General features: G+C 42.8%; 5 protein-coding genes across 5 annotated transcripts; 2 read left to right on the forward strand and 3 right to left on the reverse strand.

Moving 5' to 3' along the window:
• Nucleotides 1-6,309: 6,309 nt before the first annotated feature.
• N7484_006090 (tyrosine-protein phosphatase) lies at nucleotides 6,310-7,216 on the reverse strand (the record flags this gene model as incomplete). Its single annotated transcript, XM_057116508.1, has 3 exons — nucleotides 6,310-6,445; nucleotides 6,503-6,813; nucleotides 6,866-7,216. The coding sequence occupies 3 exons, from the start codon at nucleotides 7,214-7,216 to the stop codon at nucleotides 6,310-6,312; spliced, it is 798 nt and encodes a 265-aa protein (XP_056972391.1).
• Nucleotides 7,217-8,903: 1,687 nt separating this feature from the next.
• Nucleotides 8,904-9,836, reverse strand: N7484_006091 (uncharacterized protein; the record flags this gene model as incomplete). Its single annotated transcript, XM_057116509.1, has 1 exon — nucleotides 8,904-9,836. The coding sequence occupies one exon, from the start codon at nucleotides 9,834-9,836 to the stop codon at nucleotides 8,904-8,906; it is 933 nt and encodes a 310-aa protein (XP_056972392.1).
• A 2,039-nt stretch (nucleotides 9,837-11,875) lies between these two features.
• Nucleotides 11,876-12,622, forward strand: N7484_006092 (NADPH oxidase family protein; the record flags this gene model as incomplete). Its single annotated transcript, XM_057116510.1, has 3 exons — nucleotides 11,876-12,209; nucleotides 12,266-12,333; nucleotides 12,386-12,622. 3 exons carry the CDS (start codon nucleotides 11,876-11,878, stop codon nucleotides 12,620-12,622), a joined length of 639 nt encoding a protein of 212 aa, XP_056972393.1.
• Nucleotides 12,623-13,317: 695 nt separating this feature from the next.
• On the reverse strand, nucleotides 13,318-14,473 carry N7484_006093 (uncharacterized protein; the record flags this gene model as incomplete). The annotated part of the gene is made up of 4 exons (XM_057116511.1): nucleotides 13,318-13,419; nucleotides 13,476-13,690; nucleotides 13,739-13,838; nucleotides 13,889-14,473. 4 exons carry the CDS (start codon nucleotides 14,471-14,473, stop codon nucleotides 13,318-13,320), a joined length of 1,002 nt encoding a protein of 333 aa, XP_056972394.1.
• A 315-nt stretch (nucleotides 14,474-14,788) lies between these two features.
• On the forward strand, nucleotides 14,789-18,306 carry N7484_006094 (DUF3723 domain-containing protein; the record flags this gene model as incomplete). Its single annotated transcript, XM_057116512.1, has 4 exons — nucleotides 14,789-15,203; nucleotides 15,262-15,554; nucleotides 15,602-17,000; nucleotides 17,066-18,306. The coding sequence occupies 4 exons, from the start codon at nucleotides 14,789-14,791 to the stop codon at nucleotides 18,304-18,306; spliced, it is 3,348 nt and encodes a 1,115-aa protein (XP_056972395.1).
• Between the last annotated feature and the right edge of the window lie 2,825 nt (nucleotides 18,307-21,131).

Raw genomic sequence — 21,131 nt, forward strand, 5'->3', positions numbered from 1 at the left:
TGCGAGACTCTTTAGTGGGCTAAAGATAAGAGGTGAGCAATATACTTACAGTGGGCTGCTTTCAATTGCTATTCTATGATATCGAATAAACCTAGAGGCGTCCCGAGCTCGATTCAGTAGCATTCCTAAATCTTTTCTCTTCTATTCAAGTGCACCCCTTATCAGAAGAGAAGATCATCTCTATTCAATTTTAACCACTCACCTCAATCAAAATCTCGAGCTTTTACATAGCTTAGATGCCATCCGAAACACTTCCCAAAATACTAAGGGCTTCGAGCCAGTGGAGGAATTTCTGCTGCAGAAACATATCCACACGACCTCTATCATAAAATTCCAGCTCACAAGCTCCATTAACCAGGCTAGCTTTAAGATAGTCCATCCAGTAGACACATAAGTATTCCACCGCTACTAGTGGATTTAGGCTAGGTTTGCAGATATCCTTTATGTGGAGTCCAGGTAATTTAATATTCCAGATATCACGCCGAAGTGTCTTAAAAATAAAGTCGAGAGATCGTATAAATATCATGTTATGTTCAGCCTCTATACCTCTAGGAAGTATCTCACTAAGTGCTTCCTTAAGTAAAAATTCTTTTGCAGACTAATGAACAAACACAATAGTTTATACTCGAACCGTTAAGAAAGATCCACAAATTGCGACTATCTCTTCAAGAGAAACAAGATCATCATAGTCGTCGTCCAGTAGTTCAATAAATGAAGTCATTTCGTGTAGCGTAATAGGCCGAAAAACTATTAACATGATTGCCAGTATCTCCTTACAGAGCTCAGCATCTTGAGATTCGCGAACCCGGTCAATCATTCGACTATATAGAGCATCTAATCCAGGAGGAAATGACTCTAGTTTCTTAAGTACATTTATTCGTATCTTTTCAAGATTCTGACACACCAAGGCCACCCAGAGGAAGGTACCTTACGAGTTTGATAATAGGTAGGAATAAACGCCATCGCGAGTTCTATCGCTATACCTTTTCGCTTTTACCAATTCGTAAACTTTATGCTAAATAAATTGATTCACTGCTTCAGACACAGATGCCTCGTTTAGCTCTAATGAGATCGGAGCTAGCTAGGTAGCAATGTCAAGCCACTCAGTGATTTCAGGCCAGTTACGGCTAGAAACAACCCACTTTATCTATGGGTTGACTGATGATTCCTGGACAATTAAGTCTAGAAGAAAACGGAGCCCATTGGTGCACTTATCTAAGGCATCAATCACCAAATAAGTCATCTGCAGTGTTGGGTCGTTTAGAATATCCCTGAAGATTGTTGACAGTGCATTCCATGCATTAGCATCCTCAAAGAGGGTCTTTCCTGTATAGTCGTACCGAGCTCGCACATGGTGGAGAAGAGATGGATGATTCTTGACAAGTAAATATATCAGCCCCCTCAGGACAGACGTAGCGCTGTTGATCCATATATCGGTAGCCTGACAGAAAAAGAACGAGATGCTCGCATTATCCCCATACAATCTCGTCAACTCTTCGATGACACCACATAGGAGCATCGTCTTGCCTTTACCAGGATCACCCCTGATCCAGAGAAGGCGATTTCTCTCGCTGTCTTGCCATTGTTTGAAATCTTTGTTCTCTAGAATCCAGCGATATGAGTCTTTGAGTAGTCCGCCCTTGGTATTCTCGATACGTTCCTTGTCATCGACAGGGTTGGTGGCATGCAAATCACGAAGGCATTCTTAATTCAGCGTTTTGGATTGTACTGAAGCCGATCACTATTACTAGCCGTAGATTACAGTTATATCTATTTTCACTTACCAATAGTGATATTCCCGACATTCCCGTGTATTACTCCTACCTAGAATCCAGAGTTTTTTTCGCCGTAGGAAATAGTAGTTACCATGGCCGTTGCGTAAGAGGTTTGAGGAGGCTCGAATCCACGCTTGGATCTCCCAATCCCCAGTCTACCCCGCTATCAGGTGATCTGATTCGAGACAGAAGAAATCGACCGCCTTGATCATATTCCTTTATAATCGCCTTGATAGATGATATGTCTTTCCATTTACTTTATTCAGGAGGTCAATACGTGAACGTAGCGCCATCTTCCTCGAAGTTGCCGCAGAAGACCAAAGCTCTAATCAAAGTGACGAACCTTGTGGTTAACCGCAGCGTAACGATTGTATCTGTGTTTCAGGAAAGTTACAATCCCGCATTCGTGTAATTAATCCTTACAAAACACTTCAAGACCCCACAACAGACTAAACCGAAGGGGGACTAGCGTGTTTCAGAATAAAGTTCAGAAAAGAAAAGAAAAGAAAACAAAGGTGAAGCTGATTTCGAGCGGCCCTGTAAACAACAGTTTTTTCCTGTAACGAAAGATTACACCACACTAACCAGAAGTTTATTACGAGTGCTTACACTAATAGGATCTATACTGGAATAAAAAAAGTGGTCTTCTGCAATGAATTTGACATGCTTGTTAGCACACTCCCCTGAGGGCGTCCTGAAAGGATATGGATAGGAGTGAAGAATTTGGAATAGACCTGAAATAGGTATGAAGATATTAAGTCTAATTGCTAGTTCTCCTATAATGGTCTAGCTCCTCCCTTTTCGGAGGATGTCTCTGTGCGTATGGCGAGATGATGTACCGACAGACGGTTCCATGGGATTGTAGGCACCCCCCGCGCATTTGCTATACCTCATTGTATGGTTGGCGTAGCAGTGCTTGTGATTAAATGAAGGTTTAGTAGGGTGCCAGCGTCGGTTACCCAACAAACGATGAATGCCGAACGGCTATTTCTTATCAGTCAATGGAGCATCAGACGCAGTAGGGATTGCATCATTCTGAAGAGCGTTCACCGTGAAATCAAATCATATACATCTAATTGCAATTATGAAAATACCTGATTTTGAAGCCAGATGAAAAACAAAGACAGGAAGAGCGATGCGCAAAACATTATGAAATGGGAAAATTTAGATATATATCAAATGATCAGAACTTTGAAACTTTCCATCTTGAGACGAAGAATGCAAAACCCTGCCAATCGCTGGTATATCAAAACAATCATGAAGTTATACAGTTTTGAATAATATTACTTCCCACCCTCTCCTCTTGCCCTTCATTGTCACAGATAGATACTGGAAAGCCAATGATTATCTGTGAAATGTCGCAGCCTTAGGGCAGTACTGCACTGTAGCACTGCCAACACTACTCACCCTGATAAAACTCCACATCTAGGTCTGCCCATACGTCACATTCCTGGGTAGCAAAATTATCATTGGGATGGTAATACGTTAGAGTGCAGTTTTTTCCACCAGCAGGACAATCTACAGTGGAACATCTTTGGGTGCTCGGCTTGATGCGCGTTCCAAAGGAGGTAGCCGGTGCATTGATTAGGGACAAATCGTAAAACAGCGTGTTTAAGGGATCACACTCAGAGGCCCTATCATAAAAACAAGCACTATACTCCACTTGAACGACTTTATCACTGTATTTCTCAGTGGAGATCTTGAGGGAATTCCCGGTGCCATGCGTAGTAATGCGAAACTGCTCACTGATGATATGTTGCGGCTGTAGCTCAATATCAAGATACGTATTCACTGAAACGCCTTTGATATATAGTGGAAAGTTACAACTGTTGGTGAGGGAAATGTTACCGCAGTGGCTTTGGGCCCCACACAGCCTTGATAGGATCAGTATACAGGATGCGAAAGGGTATCTGTGGTGCATCATTGTCTCAGAAAAGGGATTTAAAAGTAAATTCTACTCATAATGGGAGGCAAGTGAATTTAGACAAGTATGTTTTGGCACAACTCATGGTCTCTAGCTCATTAAATATGTTTTCGGCATTAATCATTTTCCTAATAATGAAGTCATAAATCAAGGTTTCATCTCCTCAATTAGATGCTTCGAGTCTTATGCTGTGGCTTCCTGGATTATCAATCCATGGATTCGAATTTAATCAGCAGATACAAGATAGTTGGCCATTTTTGAGAGATTTGCGGGATTTTGCGAGAGGCGAAAAAGTGGAATGATTTAAGGGACTGTATGTCCATGGTAAAGCCTTTATTATTGTAGACCCTTGCTCGTATGGAAATTCAATTCATCGATCCTATCGCGTCTTCAATTGATTAGTAGAGTGTGTCTAGCTGACGAATAAATTTGACTCATCAGTTTCCCCAAATGGTTGGGATGCTGTATGATAATGATGTCTACCACTTGATTCACGGACGACCTCACATTATATCGCGTTCTGTTCCATAATGAAGCTTTAAAGCTTTCAATTTTCTCCGATATATTATAGCCTTGCTCTACGCATGTATGAAGTCTTGAATTTATTTTATAGCTATCCTTACTCTGTCCAGGACTTTTCTTTTGCTAGATATATCCACCTATTGCCTGGACTTTCGTCAGAGATTCATCTATTCGAGAGCCAGCTCAAAGAGCATGGTAGCATCAGATAGCTTGCTATGTATCGTTCAGTTGTCAATTACCATCCTCGTGAGGTCAAAGAGCAAAAGCTGGGGCTTGACTTGGATTTAAATCCATTTTCCACAGCTGATCAAACAAATCTCGAAGCTGTGAATTTGGTTACTTCTTCGAATTACTCGTCTCCAAGGGATTTAGTGAGCTTTGAAAGAGTCCCTAAGCCGTCGAGTCTTGACTTCCAGAATACAAGCGCAAATGCCAAAGTACGATACAAGGGGGTTAGGGATAGTGAATGTCCAAAATGTACCAAGCCGCCATCACACCAATTGATATTAAATTGTTGGAGGCACCTCACAGCCGAGTTCAGTGCTGGAACATTTGCTGGTTTCGCTGAGGTTATATTAAGAACACTGCTTGACGAGAAGCTGAATTCTTCAGGGCCACTGGCGAATTACCCCCTGGGAAGCGATGGTCGGCGTCAAAGAAAGAATAAGCTTCTTCAGCTTCGTGGCGCAGGTATTCCCATTAACTATAAAAAGCATGAAGGAGAGGCAATTCAATCAATGCAGAGAGCTATAAACAAAGCTCTAGAACAACGATATCCGGCATATCGGAAAGCACGTCGTTTTATCCCTCTAGCATTGAACTGCATGCCCGAGTCTCTCAAAAAGAAAATGGCGAGAAAATCAAGAACGAAGAATCTTAGACATGCATTGGGGTATTGGAGCATTGGAAGGTCTAGCTTAGCAATCGTTGTATCTCACTCGATCTACTTCAGTAGCCAGATCTAGGAGAGTGACTTGTAGATGCATGATCCTCATGCCAGATCATTATTAATCTCTACACCTTTATGTCTGTATGAATCGTTCGGAGACTTAGTCCATTTACTTATAACTGGGTGAAAACTAGTCGGAGCATGCAATCTTACCATGTGTCACACTATTGCTGATAAGGCAATTCTTTTGAGCCTATAGCAAAATAATATCAAAAAGCCAATTAGAGCTATAAGCATGGGTTTTGTGTTGCATCGGCCTTTAAATCACAATCTACAGATTTTTGTAGACTAGTAACCGGAGCTTGGAAGTGATGACTATGCGACCGATTCTTAAAACATATAACCTCAGAGACACGCGCTTCGTTGCCAGAATTCCGTGTGTGCGTCTAATGAGATCCCTTTGTGGGCCTTTGAGAACGCGAATGATAAAGTGTATGCAACTGAGCGAAATCTGATCTTAATGCTACTATAGCAATAGACGCATAGTACGAATCAGTGAGTTTCCAAGGAGTAGAACATGGACTATAGGAAGCATCTGTGGGGGTTTGAAGCTTACTCGCTAGCTAGGAACGTGCGACGTGGAAGTTCAGCATGGGGCATTTGTGCCTTTTCTGGCAACTAGTACATCCAGAGATCTATGAAGTACAGCAGAATTCAAAAACAGTTTATTGCTCAAGGCCACGCACATTGTTTCTCGGCTGGTACCCGAAACGGGTACAGTCTATATTTAAATAAATGGTAATTTAATATCCATTCAGAGGCTAGTATTGAATACCACTAGGCCCGACTGGATTAGTTTATGTTCCGGGTACGAGCCGGGAAATAACGAGTATGTGCTTTGGGATGTTTTCGAAATCTGCTGTAGTGCTCTCTTAACTATTGAATCTCCGATACTAAGGAAATCGAAGAAGCTTCTTTCCAAATACTGACTATCTACACATACTTCCAAAACCGCGAAGTACTCCGAATGACTTTGAAAGAGCGTAAGCTACATACATACAATTTGAAGCATTGTTATACAAGCAATGTACATGAATTACCTCCCATGGTTGGCTGCTTAACGTCGCAACTTTTACTTTGTTCACCCCGACAAGGATTCAAAACAAGATATTCATTTGAAAAAAAGAGAAAATCCGTGATTAGTTACCGTCCGTGAGTATATCTATCAGCTCGCTAAGCTCTTCCTTTGTGAAATCACAGTGTTTCTCCAAATACTGATATGCTCCCCCATATCTCGAGTGTATTTCCGAAATTGTTCGCTGGACTGTTTCCGCACTATTGAGATTGTTATCATTTGACCTCACTTTTATTTTTAATGGAGAGCGAACGCACTGTGTCGTGATAATTTGTAAGGCCCTTTGACTGCATTTGGGATCGTCGTTGGTTCTTTGCATAAGAAAACGTTCGATAATCTCCAAGGAACCCATGAGACCCGTTGCACTGAGACAATATTCCTTTTCGATCATGCCATAGGGCACTCCCATCAGTAGGAAAAGGATAATAAATATCAGTCCCGTTCTGTCCTTGCCAAGCGAGCAATGAATGAGCGTTGCAGCATCTTGATTGGCTTTGAGGATCAAGATGATATCTCGAATGGTTGTGCTTCCTTTTTCTAGTAGGTCAAGATATGCTTTCGAAACAGCCTGTGAGCTGCATTTAGTACAATTGCTTGAAAGTATTGGGCAGGGAACGTACCTCAGCGCCTCGTTCCTGGAATGTGTCATACTTCAGTAGCAACTTCTCCAAGGAGAAGTACCCCTCTTCTATCGGTCGATGCAAAACTTGAATTCCTTCCCGTTGTAATTTGTTCAAAGGTAGGATATATGGAATGGTTTTCTCATCGTGGCAGGTCAGGTCAATGATGCATCTGACTCCCCTTTCTTTAATTTGTGCCAAGCCTTTCTCTGTCATTGCCCCGGGGTGAGCAGATCGGTACAGCAGGCCCTTGCGCGTTTCCTGATGGCCTTTGACCGTAGTTGGATAGCCGCCAAATCCGCGGAAATTAGGTATTCCCGCCGCATTCATGAGGTTCAATGCCTTTTCCATAACAAATTTTGCTAGTTGATGTAAGCCACGAGACCTACAAATATAGGGATGATCGGCAAACCTTTGCTCCCAAGGCGAATCGCTATCCAGTTTTCCTTTATGAGTATATCGCTGTAGATGTATTATATATAGAAAATTAGAGAATATTCCCACGTGGGAGTAAAATTTTCCATAATGACTGATTAAGAAGACCTTAATAAGCACCATTTACCTCAGGATCATTGAAAGTCATATAAGTTTTGATAATTTTGGTAATTTTGATGGTTTTGATGATTTTGATGATTTTGATGATTTTGATGATTTTGATGATTTTGATGATTTTGATGATTTTGATGATTTTGATGATTTTGATGCTTTTGATGATTTTGATGATTTTGATGATTTTGATGATTTTGATCGGTTTCGGTACAATAAGCAAATCTACTCTTTACCCCCCGGTATCTTTCGCGCTGATGCCTGTGATGCAGTGTAGTTTTCATGTAAATGACAAATTTATGATCCAGATAATGAAAGGGTCATGACCCTATGTTATCGAAAGGCCTACTTCAAATGCAGAAGCATGTCCATTATGGCATTAGAACAGTATCGGAAACACGATTGTACTGAAGCTATTCGCTGCTGAGTTAGAGTATGCAAAACTCTTCCGCTTCCCGTAGCGATCTGTGAGCTTACAGGGAGAGGTAAATAGACGATTATTGCTCTACGTTTCATCGGGGGGATTAGCAACGCGGTAAAACAAATGTTGTAATTTGATGAAAGATCAATTGTCATTATTGCAGAAATAACGCATGATGCTGATCCATAGATTGTGGAAACAAAGATAATGAAAAATTGACTTGATTCTTCACAATGATACATATTTCAATGGCTTGGCAGGCTTGATATGTGGCTTCAAAACTATAACTCCACGAGGCACAAAACGGACAAAAATGGCACAGCAGAAGTCGCAATATCGTGAATTGGCTGAGCTTTGTGTACTGTATAAAAGAAATGAAAAGAGATTCTCCAACTGAACAGCACTGAGCCCCACAGAAAAATCAACTAGACAACTATCTCAGTAAATCTCTGAGACTCCATGTCATGTTTGTATTTGACATATTCTTGTACTACGAGTCGATTGTACGCAACCTGCGTCTCGAGGGTAGCATTGTGGGATTCTGTCATTAAAGCCTGCATTTCTTTAATAAATTCCTTCTTGCTAAATGTTCTTGGCAAGGCATTTTGCTCAGGTGTGTTAGCTTGAGCAACGGGTTCGTGACTGGACGAATATTGACCTGTTACTTCAGCTGTGTCTTCCGTACTTGCTTGGCGCTGCGTTTCAACGGTCTCTGTCTCTGGAGTATTTTCCAGTGGGGTTAGGCTTGCCGACTGTCTTCCCTTCCTCGGAGTGCCTTCCCACCCTGGATCAATACTTGTTCCGGCGCAATCTGCAAAAGCTTTAACTTGCCGAAGTGCCATCTCATATATTCTCCGATCTGCCTTTGCTTTTTCTTTAGCTCCACCACGTAGTAGTCTGCTGTAATCTGTTCGGCCAATCCAAACCGAAATCCTATTTTCATCTGTCTCGTCTCCAAGCCAAACAAGAACTGTAGTAAATGGATATATATATTTCCTGCCTTTTTCCTTGTTTGCGGGATTGAGTTCTTCCACGGATTTGAGTATACTCAGCATAGTTTCACCACCTTTTCTAGGCTCCCATGCTACTGGCTCCAACTTTGCCCTTGTATATGAGTACGTCTTTCTCTTTCTTCATAGCATCACAGTGCGGTGCTTCACTCAAAAATGGCACATGATCGGCCCTGCGAGAAGCGGGTTGTTGGCTCCAAATATACATAGGACTATTTCGCCATCCGTAAGAATTCATTGATAGGCTACCTTGCCGGGTTTGTACCAGGACGGTGCCATTTTCGAGTGAAATCCCATCGGTTTCATTATTTATCTGAGCATCCATTGCCACAGAATTATAATCATCATAAGTCCTCGGGATATGCTGCGGCTGTAGTGTACGTTCGTTTCTGCTGTCTGTTTGACTTTGTGAATTCTCTTTGCTGAGCTCACTGGTTTGAGCAGCTACAGTGCTTTCAACTGAATCTAAGACTGATGGAGTGTTGTTGCCTTCTCGCGATTCAAGGGTGCTGATTTCGCTGTTGTTGTTATTGTTTGTAGATTGGTGAGTTTCATCACGTTCTCCAGCGTCATTTCTTTCCCCAGTGATTGCAACGTCCTGATTTTCTTCTGCAACAGCGGTCACACTTTCAACAGGTACAGCTCCTTCCGGAACCTCATCGCTTTTGGAGGGGCTTTCTATTGCAGAAGCTGACTGGGCGTAGAAATCGTCGCTTTCGATTTCCATCCCCTCCGGTTGGTCAATTTGACGGATTTCATCATCAGCGCCCTGGATATTGGCTTCATGCTGCTTCAGTCTTTCTTCTATCCCGGATCGAGACGTAATGAGCTCGGTCATTCGGGCCTTTAAATCAGAGAGTCTCTGATCGTCGACTTCTGTCTCCATGGAAGCCTGAATCACGCTTATTTCTTTGTTTATCTTGTTCATCTCCTTCATTGTACTACTTTGAGCCTTGGACTCGTCATCTTTGCGCTTTCTTATGCCGGCTTTCATGCTTCTTGTCTCTTGCCTGCTCCTTGTATTTTTTGACTTGCGAGATGAAGGCATAATGGAATTGTGGATATTCTGGGAAAAGAAACGTAGAATAATTAAACTTTCTTCGAGGCAGAATTTGTCGACCTTTTATCCACTGCGATAACGTGGAATATTGCAAGTGGCAAAACTTTTAATTGCACATCAACTTTGATCATCACATATAATGTTTAACAACAAAAAATGACTGTTGCTATTCGGGTAACTAGGGCTGTATCTTCATATCTCCCCAGACGCATCACGAGCCTTTGATATCCCCCCATACAAAAGACATAAACATCGCAGATGATGGGCGTGTCACTGAATAATTGCAGCTCAGTCATCTCTACGCGCAGACGGGTATGTCATGATTTGAATGGATCTAATTTCCATTCCGCTACTTGTATTTCAGCACCTCCCATGGTTCTCTGCATCATTTGCTGGTTTAAGGTTTTTAAATCGACAGAAGTTAGTGGGAATTCATTTGAAAATTGACCGACAACTTTATAAAGGGAATGGTTCCTGTGTACTTTACCTTCATTTCTGCCAAGTTGTATAATATGAGATCGCATCATTTTTTAGAGATCAAAGGGTCATGTAATTAGAGGAGTTTAGAATTCAAAGTCTGCGGATTAATATTCACAGATAGGATGCACATGAACATGATGATTATCTGAAACTGTGCCGTTCAAAATAACCAAAGGAGGAGAAGGATAGTGCATATCAATATTGAGGTTCAATGCCCCATATTCCTTAATCACTCCATGGAATGCCAGGACGGTCAACTTAAATTACCCAAAATTTGTCTGCCTGGGTACTGTAAACCATGACGACAAATATATGAAACGCCTACTATGATTGAACTCTTCATCAATACAAAGACACCTAATATGAATAGTACAGCCTTTATTAACTGACTAGGCGCTGAATAGTGGATTAAATATCTAAGCAGCTATATATATTGCGAATTCCTGAAGAGTACGAAATAGTTCCTGATATTCTTTTTTATCTTAGAATCTCAAAAAGGATCACTACTCTCACTCCTCATGCTGTTCCCTTCTTACTGGAACGATCAACAAGAGAATGGAATTCACAATATTTTACGCCATCACAGCAGCTAGTTTATTGGCTTTGCTTTTCTTTATTCGTGTAGCGCCATTGTTTCAACAACCTTTGAGGTTTTTGTCTTTTTTCATAACAAAGTACTTCAAGTACCCATACCTTTGGGGTCGTCACAAGACTGTTCCGCCTTGCAGTCGAGCAGATGCTCTTTTGTTTCTTGTATATGCGACTACAAATTTGTTCTTCATTTGCTATAGAGCCTCCTCATTGATTACAGCTAGAGACCGCACTGGAACGATCGCTGTGGTAAATGTCGGCTTTCTCTTCTTAACACATCATCTATCTTTCCTTGCAAGTTTTCTTGGCATTTCTATAGCGGCATGCAAGCGCGGCCATTGGGCCGTAGGCTGGATGACTGGTGTTCTCATTATGCTGCATGTCATATTGGCTATCCTTGGTGGTAAAGAGTGGAACTTTCGTGAAGGCAATGACCTATTTGCGTTGATTGTCAGTATTTCTTTCGGTCTACAGGATGACGACGCTGATTTTCATATAGGGGGGTGTAACGGCCGCGAGTATTCTCGTCCAATCGCTTCTTTTTCTTCGCTGTCACCTTTATGAAACACTTCTTCGACTGCACCAAGGTTTGGCGGCAACTTGCATATATGGTATTTGGCGCCACTTGTCAGCTAAGGGCTTGCTTCCCCGATTGTATATTGTGGTTCCACTTGGAATAATGATATTTTTTTCTCTTGATTGAGATAATTTTGTGTCTATTTAAGAATGGCCTTTTCTCTGCACGTCTCTACTCCCATGCATCCATAAGATGCGATGTACTACAACAATCGTCGGTACCGAATAGGCAAGAGGGAACACCACTAAAAGTCAGGATCGCACTGGCGAAGCCACTGAGGGTCGAAGCTGGTCAATATGTGAGTCTGTGGCTTCCTACAGCAAGTATGACATCTTGGACTCAGACACACCCCTTTATGGTGACGTCTTGGTCTCCAGATAAGCAAGACGTTCTTGAGCTATTCATCCAGTCCCGGCGAGGCATTACGGAAACTATGCGTGCTCGTGCAGCCTGGGAGGGTTTTGCCTCACTGACTGCATTTGTCAGTGGACCATATGGCATCAGCCACGCCATTGATCGGTTTGAATGTGTGGTAGTGGTCGCGACCGATTTTGGTATAGCCGGGGTGATATCCTACATGAAAGCCATTCTTTATGGATATAACACATCTACGTCACATGTTCGCCGAGTGCATTTCGTTTGGCAAGTTCAAACGTTAGGTGAGTCGAACGCCGCTGTCATTGCCAATGAACCAATACAATACTTACCTTCTTAGACATTGCAGTGGCAGCCCAGCCACTTCTTAATGGTTTGTTAAGTGATGACGTGTTGGACGATGGTTACGTATGTCATCTTTTATGATTGTTTTGACTATTCCGCTGACTACATGAATAAGATCCTTGAGATGTCTTTCTATGTCGTATCGAATCAGATGATAGAACATGGAAAGCCGTTCGGACAGCACCAAAGAGCAAGAGTCTTTAATGGCAGCCCACCATATGAGAAAATAATTTCAGAGGAGGTATCCGGCCAACATATAAAAAGGCTGGCAATTACGCATAATGAACGCGGTGAAATCCTAGTGATGAGTAAGTCTCTTGCCCCAAACGCTGAGCAGAAACTTACTCTTTAGCATCCGCATCCCCTGAAATACGAGATTGCTTGAGAGCAGTAGTTTGCGAGAATATTGACCAGAGAGTAAAATTATTTGAAACGGAGTATCAACCGTCCTAGAGGACTTACATAGTTTTAGAGGAAGACGATGAAGCGAGTAGACTGTATGTCCAATCGTCAATTTTGCGGCTTTCAGCTTTCAGATTACTTCAGATTCCTGGTCATTATACTTTGTAAAACGGTACTTCACGGAACACTGTCTGGAGACCAGGCCGATCATATACCATACTAAAGTCAGCTTAGCGTTCTCTTGGAATTAGGGTTAACAAAAGAATGAAAGAGTGTAAGTGATGACACCAGTCTCCGGATACACTGCATCAATTCCTAGTCAGAGTACAATTTGTTCCCCCTTTATGAAAGTTATGACTAGGCTTCACAAGCAGTATCTTAATAATGTAGAGAAGCTAAACCCGTGCTACAGATTTGAAACGACCCCATGTATAAATTTTCCTTTCATTAAGGCTATAAACAATTAATCTTGCTTGGTTGAAAATGATGAAAGAACGATACAAAGCGGACATCACGTTTTTCTCCGTAGGCTATGGAATTAGATAACAATTTATCACGATGGATTGGCGGTCCCGCTTACTACAATTGAGATAATTAAGGCAAAATCAAGCATTTATGGGTCTAATTTGAAGGGTCAAAGAGCCGCTATGTTTCATAGGAATAAAATATTTTTGCTGACAATAAGACTGTCCGAGCAAGCAGAACTAGCTCGCCCAATGAATGGCGATAGACTTTCATAAACGAATCCTAGATATTTCAGTCTAACTTCCACTCGGAATCCATATACTACTAGAGCCACTTACCGTTTTCAGAGATTCGATGGAATTTGTTGCCGAAATAGCAGATAAGAACCCGAACGCATGCGATTCAACTGGCCAGCGTTTCAAGTCATCGACTCCTATGATTCCATCATCTTTCACGTATTTTTGCATAAGCTCCATGGTGATAGAGCCTAACGTTTTTACGTGTTGGCTTTGTCTCTGACTCGAAGAGCTTTTTACACAAGATTCCAAGCTAGCTACACGGAGTCAGCGTCATCATCATATTGGTCCCCATTCTTACCCACCGATCTTTATGACCCCATCGAGACCCCACAGGATATTCTGGCATGATAGTGATTGATGCTCGAATCCAAGCTGGCTCAAGTAGCATAGCCCATTCAAAATCTATCATCGTCAACAGATCCCGAAAAATGAAAAGGTAGCTTCACACATACCTGCCAAATCATTAAAGCTAATTCAGTCTCCGTCGGATACAAAAATCGGCACCCAACCAGATGCCCCAGTGTGAGGGGAAGATCATCAACAAGAGCATACATTGAATCACCCTCTTCATAAAATGACTGCGCTGATAGAATGTTGGTATGGTCAAATTTAGTATAATATTCAAGCATCCTTGCGCTGTTTTTTTTAGTGTATTCCCGGATAGCTATCACCTGGGATGGACCATTGCGACGAGAAGCTATGGAAACATCACCTGCTAGTTTACATCGCATTGTGCGACGATAGGTATACCAAGGAGACTCCTTTCTTACGACCAGCTCGCGAGAGGTCTTCTTTTGGCCACTTAATTGTACCAATGCTAGCTCCTTTGGAGCTCCGCTAATCTTTTTCTTGGAATTACCTTTAATATCAGAGGGAATTTGCTTTTCTGGGGTGGGAATTTCGAATGCGGTCATCCCTTCAGGCTGATATTGCCATTCTCTTATGACCGGTTGCTGTGAGGGGACCATAATTTTTTGAATTTCTTTGTAAGGCTCAAAGTCGAGCTTGGTGCAGTGCTTGTCTTGATTTAAACGCATCCTGAAGCTGAAAAGATGTCAATTAACTCCCAATGCATTCAAAAACAGGAATAGAAATTAAGAGCGAATAAAGCTATTTGTATTAGCTTGGAGGTTCAGTGATCTCCTTCGATATGGGCTTTCAATGCTTTCTTTATTTTACAATATTTTGAGGGCAATTATCAAGATAAATCTCACGATTAATGCTCCCTTGTGTATGATGCCCCTCAAGAATGGACCAACAAAAAGGACAAATACTTACGTTTAGACACATAAGTAAAAATCAACCACTTCTCCAAGAGTGATTACTGCACTTTTTTCCGGTTTCTTCCAGTCATGAATGGTTTCTTATCTACGGAAAATGAGCTTCGCCTTACTACAGAGAGATGTCAAAAATACCAAGGCACTGCGAAAATCAATATTGACCAAATTGTCCCTCACTCATTTGTCGCTCGGAACTTGGACCGCCACAATGTGGAACGACTCTGTGAGGTATTTCATAAAGAAGGCTGTCGAAGAATTGCTATCCATCATCATATCAGTGCAGTAGTCTCGAAACAGGACCTCCATGAGGCGCTTCGGGTAGCAGGAGTTGAAGCAGCCGAAATGATGGCCGGACCAGATCGCTACCCGCACCTAAGTTTCTTAAATGGTCAGATCCAGTGTCTTCATGGTCAACATAGATTGAAGGCTGGCGAAGAGCACTTACCACCTTATGATCAATGGTGGACAGTGGATTTGTATCTGAACGGTAAGCGGGAATCTCGTGATTGCCCCGTCCGGAGTATTCTAAGCTAATGGTCTAAAAGACATTAGTCCCGATCTTCAAAACAGCCTTGTCGACGAATACTCCAATGAGCGAGTGCCAAGCGATGGCGAAATCTACCGGAAAGTCCGACAGTACCGACAAGAAGCAAATGCACATTTCGAAAACCGATGGTTAGCACGGCTGTCGGATAACAAAGCCAGACGGCTTCGGGGACTTGAGTCCCATCCAAATATTCGATCTGCTTTCGACTCATTACTGATGGTGCCCGCATTGCTCGTGCATGGTATGCAAATAGGCTCCCTTGCGGAGCTTTTAGCACTCAACTGTGATGAAGTAAGAAATATTTGACCTGAGAAGAAAATGCACTGACTTGCGCGTAGGAAGTGGTCCATGCACTTAACGAGCTACGAGAATATTGGTCATCGCTCATGAAACACGATCATAAGAGGATGCTCAGAATAGACGTTCATACCGTGGAGAAGTTGCAGCTTCTGACACCTACGGCATCGTCAAAGGACCGAACGAAGGTCAAAGGGCTTGTACATAGTGGGGAAGTATTTGCAAACTTCACTCCTTCTGAGCGTTCGTCCATCTGGAGGCGGATGAAGAAGAAAGAAGGAATCATTCCATCTCTACATACTTTTTTCAAAAACTTATGGTACCTGGAGTCTTGCGTGAATTGTATGAAGCACCTTTTTTCACCCTCAAAGGACTTCCCGACTATGAAAGGCACAATGCGTGCTGCTTTTTCACCATTCAGTCCAATGGATACTCAATTCCATATCCAAGTATCCGAAGCATCATTCCGCAGTTACTCTCCCCTGGAAGCAGACCCTCTGGAGATTGGATACAGGCAACTCTGGTTATATGCTATGCGGTATTACCCACAATTATCTAAAAAACCGCAGAAGAAAAATGTTGCAGCGAAGGCTGAGCGTGGAGTGGTTGATCATATGTTACTTCATGACATGGCCATTCTTGCAAGACGACTCGGATTCAAAACCCCTCAAATTGAGCAAATTATCCAGCAATCGCCAGACCGCAAGATAGCGTTGGAGGCTCTAATGAGAGCGCGGCAGGCAGATCGTTTTAGATACGAGGACGGGCAGCTTGAATCACTTATTGATGAAATTACAAAGTGCTTCTCACAAGCCGTTCCCTTGAGTGACGAAATTGCTCACCAGTGTGCAACTGGCAGGGAAACGAAGAAAGAGTCACGGGTTGGGCATCCAGATGAAAGGACGCAATATCAAGATCGGTATTTCCTCTTCCTAGACCAGTTACATGGTCCAGCTTCAGCCTTGCAGAAGGCTACAACCACTTATGTGAGGCGTAGCATATATTTTACCTTCTTTAACAAGCTTAAATTACCAGAAGGGACCTCAAGCACGACTAACGAGCGTGGCAGCGGTGACAGAGCTGAAGTATCTATGTCATCCCTTTTTGTTGCACCCTCCTCCCAAAATCAAGTATATGACGAAACCGGATCTTCTGCATCATCAAGTTCAGCAAATCGCAGCCCAAATACTGAAGATGAGAGATCTGCGCGACGGAATGATAGACGGAAAGGAAAGTCGAAAAAGCGGCAGCAGAGGGAGCGGCAAGCGAGCCAATTGTTTGTAGACGAACAGCCTTCAGAAATTCTTGGGGAAAAAATAACAACGCCCTTGGTTGTCTCTAGCAAGGATACCTTTGACGTCGAATCTATTGAAAGCATTGATATGGAAGATTTAGACCAACAGATAACGCCGCAGCCATGCCAATCCGACTCTCCGATGGGTGAGAAATTCAGCGTATATGATTTGGAAATTTCGCCGCTGACTGCATTCTAGAAATTGAACCAGAACCGCTTTTTGAGTCAGAGAGCAACACTGTCGAGAATACATTTACATCGGAGGAGGAGGATCAAGAAATGAGTGCAGAAGAACAAATGCCGATGGAGATGAACGGGCATGAAAGTATGTTCGCGGAGGATGCTGACAAAGAGCATGTTGGTAGAGAGGAAGTATCGGAAGAAGAAGGACAGCCTTCTGCACTTAAAGAGCGGGATAATACTCTCAAAAAATTGGAGGGACTCCCATTATCACGAGTGCATGGTCCCTTGAGGACTGATAAACGAAAAGGTAAATTACGAAAAGAGGAGGCTACGTGGAAACCGTACGGGCGCCAACAGCGGCGGCCATTGACCAATCTATCAGCCCTTCCTTCGCAGGAAACACTTGAAGGTGACATCATGACTTCTCTTTCTCAGCTGGGAACAGCAGTATCCCGTGACCAGCCCGCGAAACACATCACCCAAGTCAATTTTGACGAACTACAACAGAGGCTTGCGCTCAAAACAGATAACGACTGGGGACTTCGGTCAGAACCGCAAGAGACCATGATAACAGACCTATCTCCTACATCACTGGTAGCACCCATGGAGCCTATTAGGAATGATTTGGCGAGCATCCACCATGATGGCCGCACTGACGATTCCGAAGGCGGAAAGCCAAATTCTGTTGAGAGTGATGACAGAGAATACCTATCAGCGACAAAGGATACAGACTTGCAAAACTCAAGTCCGGATGGCCGGGCGGCACTGAATGACTCTATAATAGTAGCTCAAGAAGAACATGAAACGTCACCTGGAATCCTCCAGGTGGCCCATGAGATAATCAAGGCCACAGCCAATGAGCACAACGATGATCTCTCCAGTTTACGAGCAGCAGATCCAGAAATGACCGTGCAAACCCCAATTACGGTAGAAGGTCTTTCAAGAGTGACTATTGTGTTCCGCGGGCAAGATGAGAAGGGTGAATGGAGCCATATTATACATACAATGGAGGTGGATCCGTCCGACCCCTCGGCCGTCCAGCGAATGGCCGAAAAAAATGCGCGACGACGCAATGCAGTTTTCTATGATCGGGCCTTGCGTCAGGTACATCCTTCAGAATGTTTCAAAGCTGCTGTGGAGGATGGGGCCAATAACACAGTATTTGTGAAGTTCGGAGACCCCCTAGTGGTCAACGAGGAGGCCTTGAATTCAATCGCGCGTGTGCTTCAAGGCGAAAATGACGATCACAGGACAAAACGCCGTGGGTAGATTTAAATCAGAACTCGTATTTCATATGGCATAAATCTTGCATGCATACATGCCCAATTGCTTACGTCGAATGTAGTCTTATAGCTTGAGTGGATGCCAGTTGACAGACTGGAAACCTCTGTAGATGTAGAGCTGTGGACGCACGACCACATTGGTCGTGCGTCCACAGCTCTACATCTTGAGTCCCAAGTCAAAATTTCCAAGGCTTTGGCCTTCAGACCACGGTCATACCACCGCGGCTTGCTGAGTTTGGACGCACGTCCTGTAGACATATGGCCTCCTATGCCTTATTACCCCATATTTACGTCTTTACTTGCCTCATGACATTACACAGCTGACTCTTATTTGCGGGCGGCTGCGCAGGACAAAGAACAATGTACGTAGTTCTCCTGTATCCTTGGGACGTCATTAGCCTTTTGACTTCTTGTGAGGGTTGCGGCAGCACTCGAAAGGGTGCTTTGCAAGTTTGTCTGATGCTACCAGCCCGAGCCATCGGGAACAAGTTTCCTTTTTAGATCGTCCTGATGCGAAGACATTACTCCTCTCATAGCAACTTCTATGTTTCAGGCGTCACATTACATGCTCACTATTGCCCAGATTTGGTAGAATCGCCCTAGGTAGCTATTATTGGCCAAATATGTTCTTCTAACCCATCAACCACCGAAAGGAATGACATTTGCGAAAAGTTCATATCAGATACAATCATTGTCAGTTCAACCGCTTAATATATTACACAACGAGGGCATCTCAATGAATGGATCGATTTTCCATTCTACAAATGAGTGATTTCTTGCTTTGCTTGACCGGTTCGCAAACAAATTCCTCGATTTCAGGGCTCAATTTTATTTCTGCATTCTCACCAAACAATTGTTTATTTCATTGTAGGTATCATTGTTGAGGAAACAAATTTAACTTTAGAAAATATTAGAAGAAATAAAAAGAGAACAATATAGTAGATTTGATGTGCCTAATTATCTTCAATAGGACATGTGCCTGGGGAGAAAATGTCTCAGTTAAGAGATTAATCTGGCTATCTGCTTGACCACGCCGGTGGGCAGATATTTGTCAAATTTGGATTGCAAAATGTACCTGCAAGCTAAACAGGTGACTTGCACTATGCATCCCGCCCAGCCTCGCGACTAGAAAGATCCATATTAGTCGTCATTGCTTGTCACTTGCTAAAATATTTTCTTACATCATTACATGCCATCTAGATTTCATGGTCGAATTTCTGAAGCCGGCGTTTTATGTGGATCATTCGCTGATTGTAACCTTTTCACCTGGAGGCAGGATGATTCCAAAGATCGCGTCTGAATTCTTTTTCTCGTAGAGGTCCTTAGTTCAGCTATCCGAGGACAATAGCAGAAGCCCTCTTCGAGCACTTTGGTTGGTGGCAAGTCGGATAGGACCCTAGCCGTAGAATTTACTCCCTTGCTTTTGAGGCATTGTAGAAGTTTTTCGGTGAGGACTTCACAAGCTGATAGCTCCATTTTCAAACATTGAAGAAATGGGAAGTCTATTCAAAATGGGAAATCTATTCAAAATGGGAAGTCTATTCAAAATGGCAGGTATCTTTTATATGTGCAAGCCCATTGCATTCATTCCAAGCAAAAGTCGAAAACAACTACGGATCAAGTAGTTCCTAGGAGCTTCTTTCGTCTCCCTAACTTTCCTTTTCAGGAGGAATCAAATTAATTGCCCCTAAGGCATTTCTTTGCTTCATATGTGAAATCTGAGAAATTTTAAAATTCTGAGGGCTCAAATGTGTAGAATTTGAGATATCTAAACACTACCAGTGCATAGTCACTCCATCACGCTAATATCTCCTTGAATTGAAAGCTCCTAGGAGCGAATGAATGAACGGCATACATTGAACGCGTAATATGGATTATCATGTTATACTATCCCTCTTATGCAAATAATTTGAGGAGGTGGTACTCTGCGTGCTAAGCTCGAAAGCCATAACTCTATGGTTATCCGGAACATTGTCCAGGCCATTTGTACACAATTTTAATCATGCCTTTGTATCGTATTACCCGAGAGCATCTGAGTGAAGAGCGAAATCTTGTCCTGATTTCCTTCCAGTATGGAGCTAGTTGCAGAGCAAAAAGTACATCAGATCTTCTTTCTCACAGCATTATACAGGAATGGCGAGTATGACTAAAACATTTGGCCTAGCTTAGACAGGCCGAGATCAAGATTATGTTACATTGCAGGATAGAATGCTCATTGGCTACCAAAATAAAACCTGCTGAGAATTCCTAGGAACGTAAAAGCCTTGAGTTCAGACATGACGGTGCTAGGGGACTCGTAATACCGCCCAATTTGCCATCTTCTGTATATTTAGTCACCTACAGGCTGCTGCCCTTTAAGAAATCTATTTAAGGGCCACTCACTTTCTTTATGTCTTGCTTTTCGCACGTTACATCCCTCCACTCGACCCTCTCGTCTTGATTTACATCATCAATCTGCAGAATTTAGGTTTGTCGGCCTTTCACCATTTCCTAGAAACCAATCAACAGAATCCAATTATTTATTCCGTGAAAGGTCCTCTCAAATTTCATGGATAGACGTTCAGCACCACAGCTCAAGAGGCCTGGAGAAACGATAGCCAAGACTGGGCCAAAGCGCCAGTATGATCAATTCCCGCCTATAGTGAACCCTGAGATTTTTCGACTTGTCTCCCCATTCGGAGAGAATCCATACGCCCACTTCAAAACTCTTAGTGAGACAGATCGGAAGGTCTATTTCGATCAAATTTTCAAGACCCTCAGATCATTTCCTCGAATCGATTTAATGGTTTTTCAGAACTACGATAAAGGCGA

This window comes from Penicillium longicatenatum (genome assembly GCF_028827895.1).
Source record: "Penicillium longicatenatum strain IBT 33135 chromosome Unknown contig_3_segment0_segment0, whole genome shotgun sequence".
Taxonomy (NCBI): Eukaryota; Fungi; Ascomycota; class Eurotiomycetes; order Eurotiales; family Aspergillaceae; genus Penicillium; species Penicillium longicatenatum.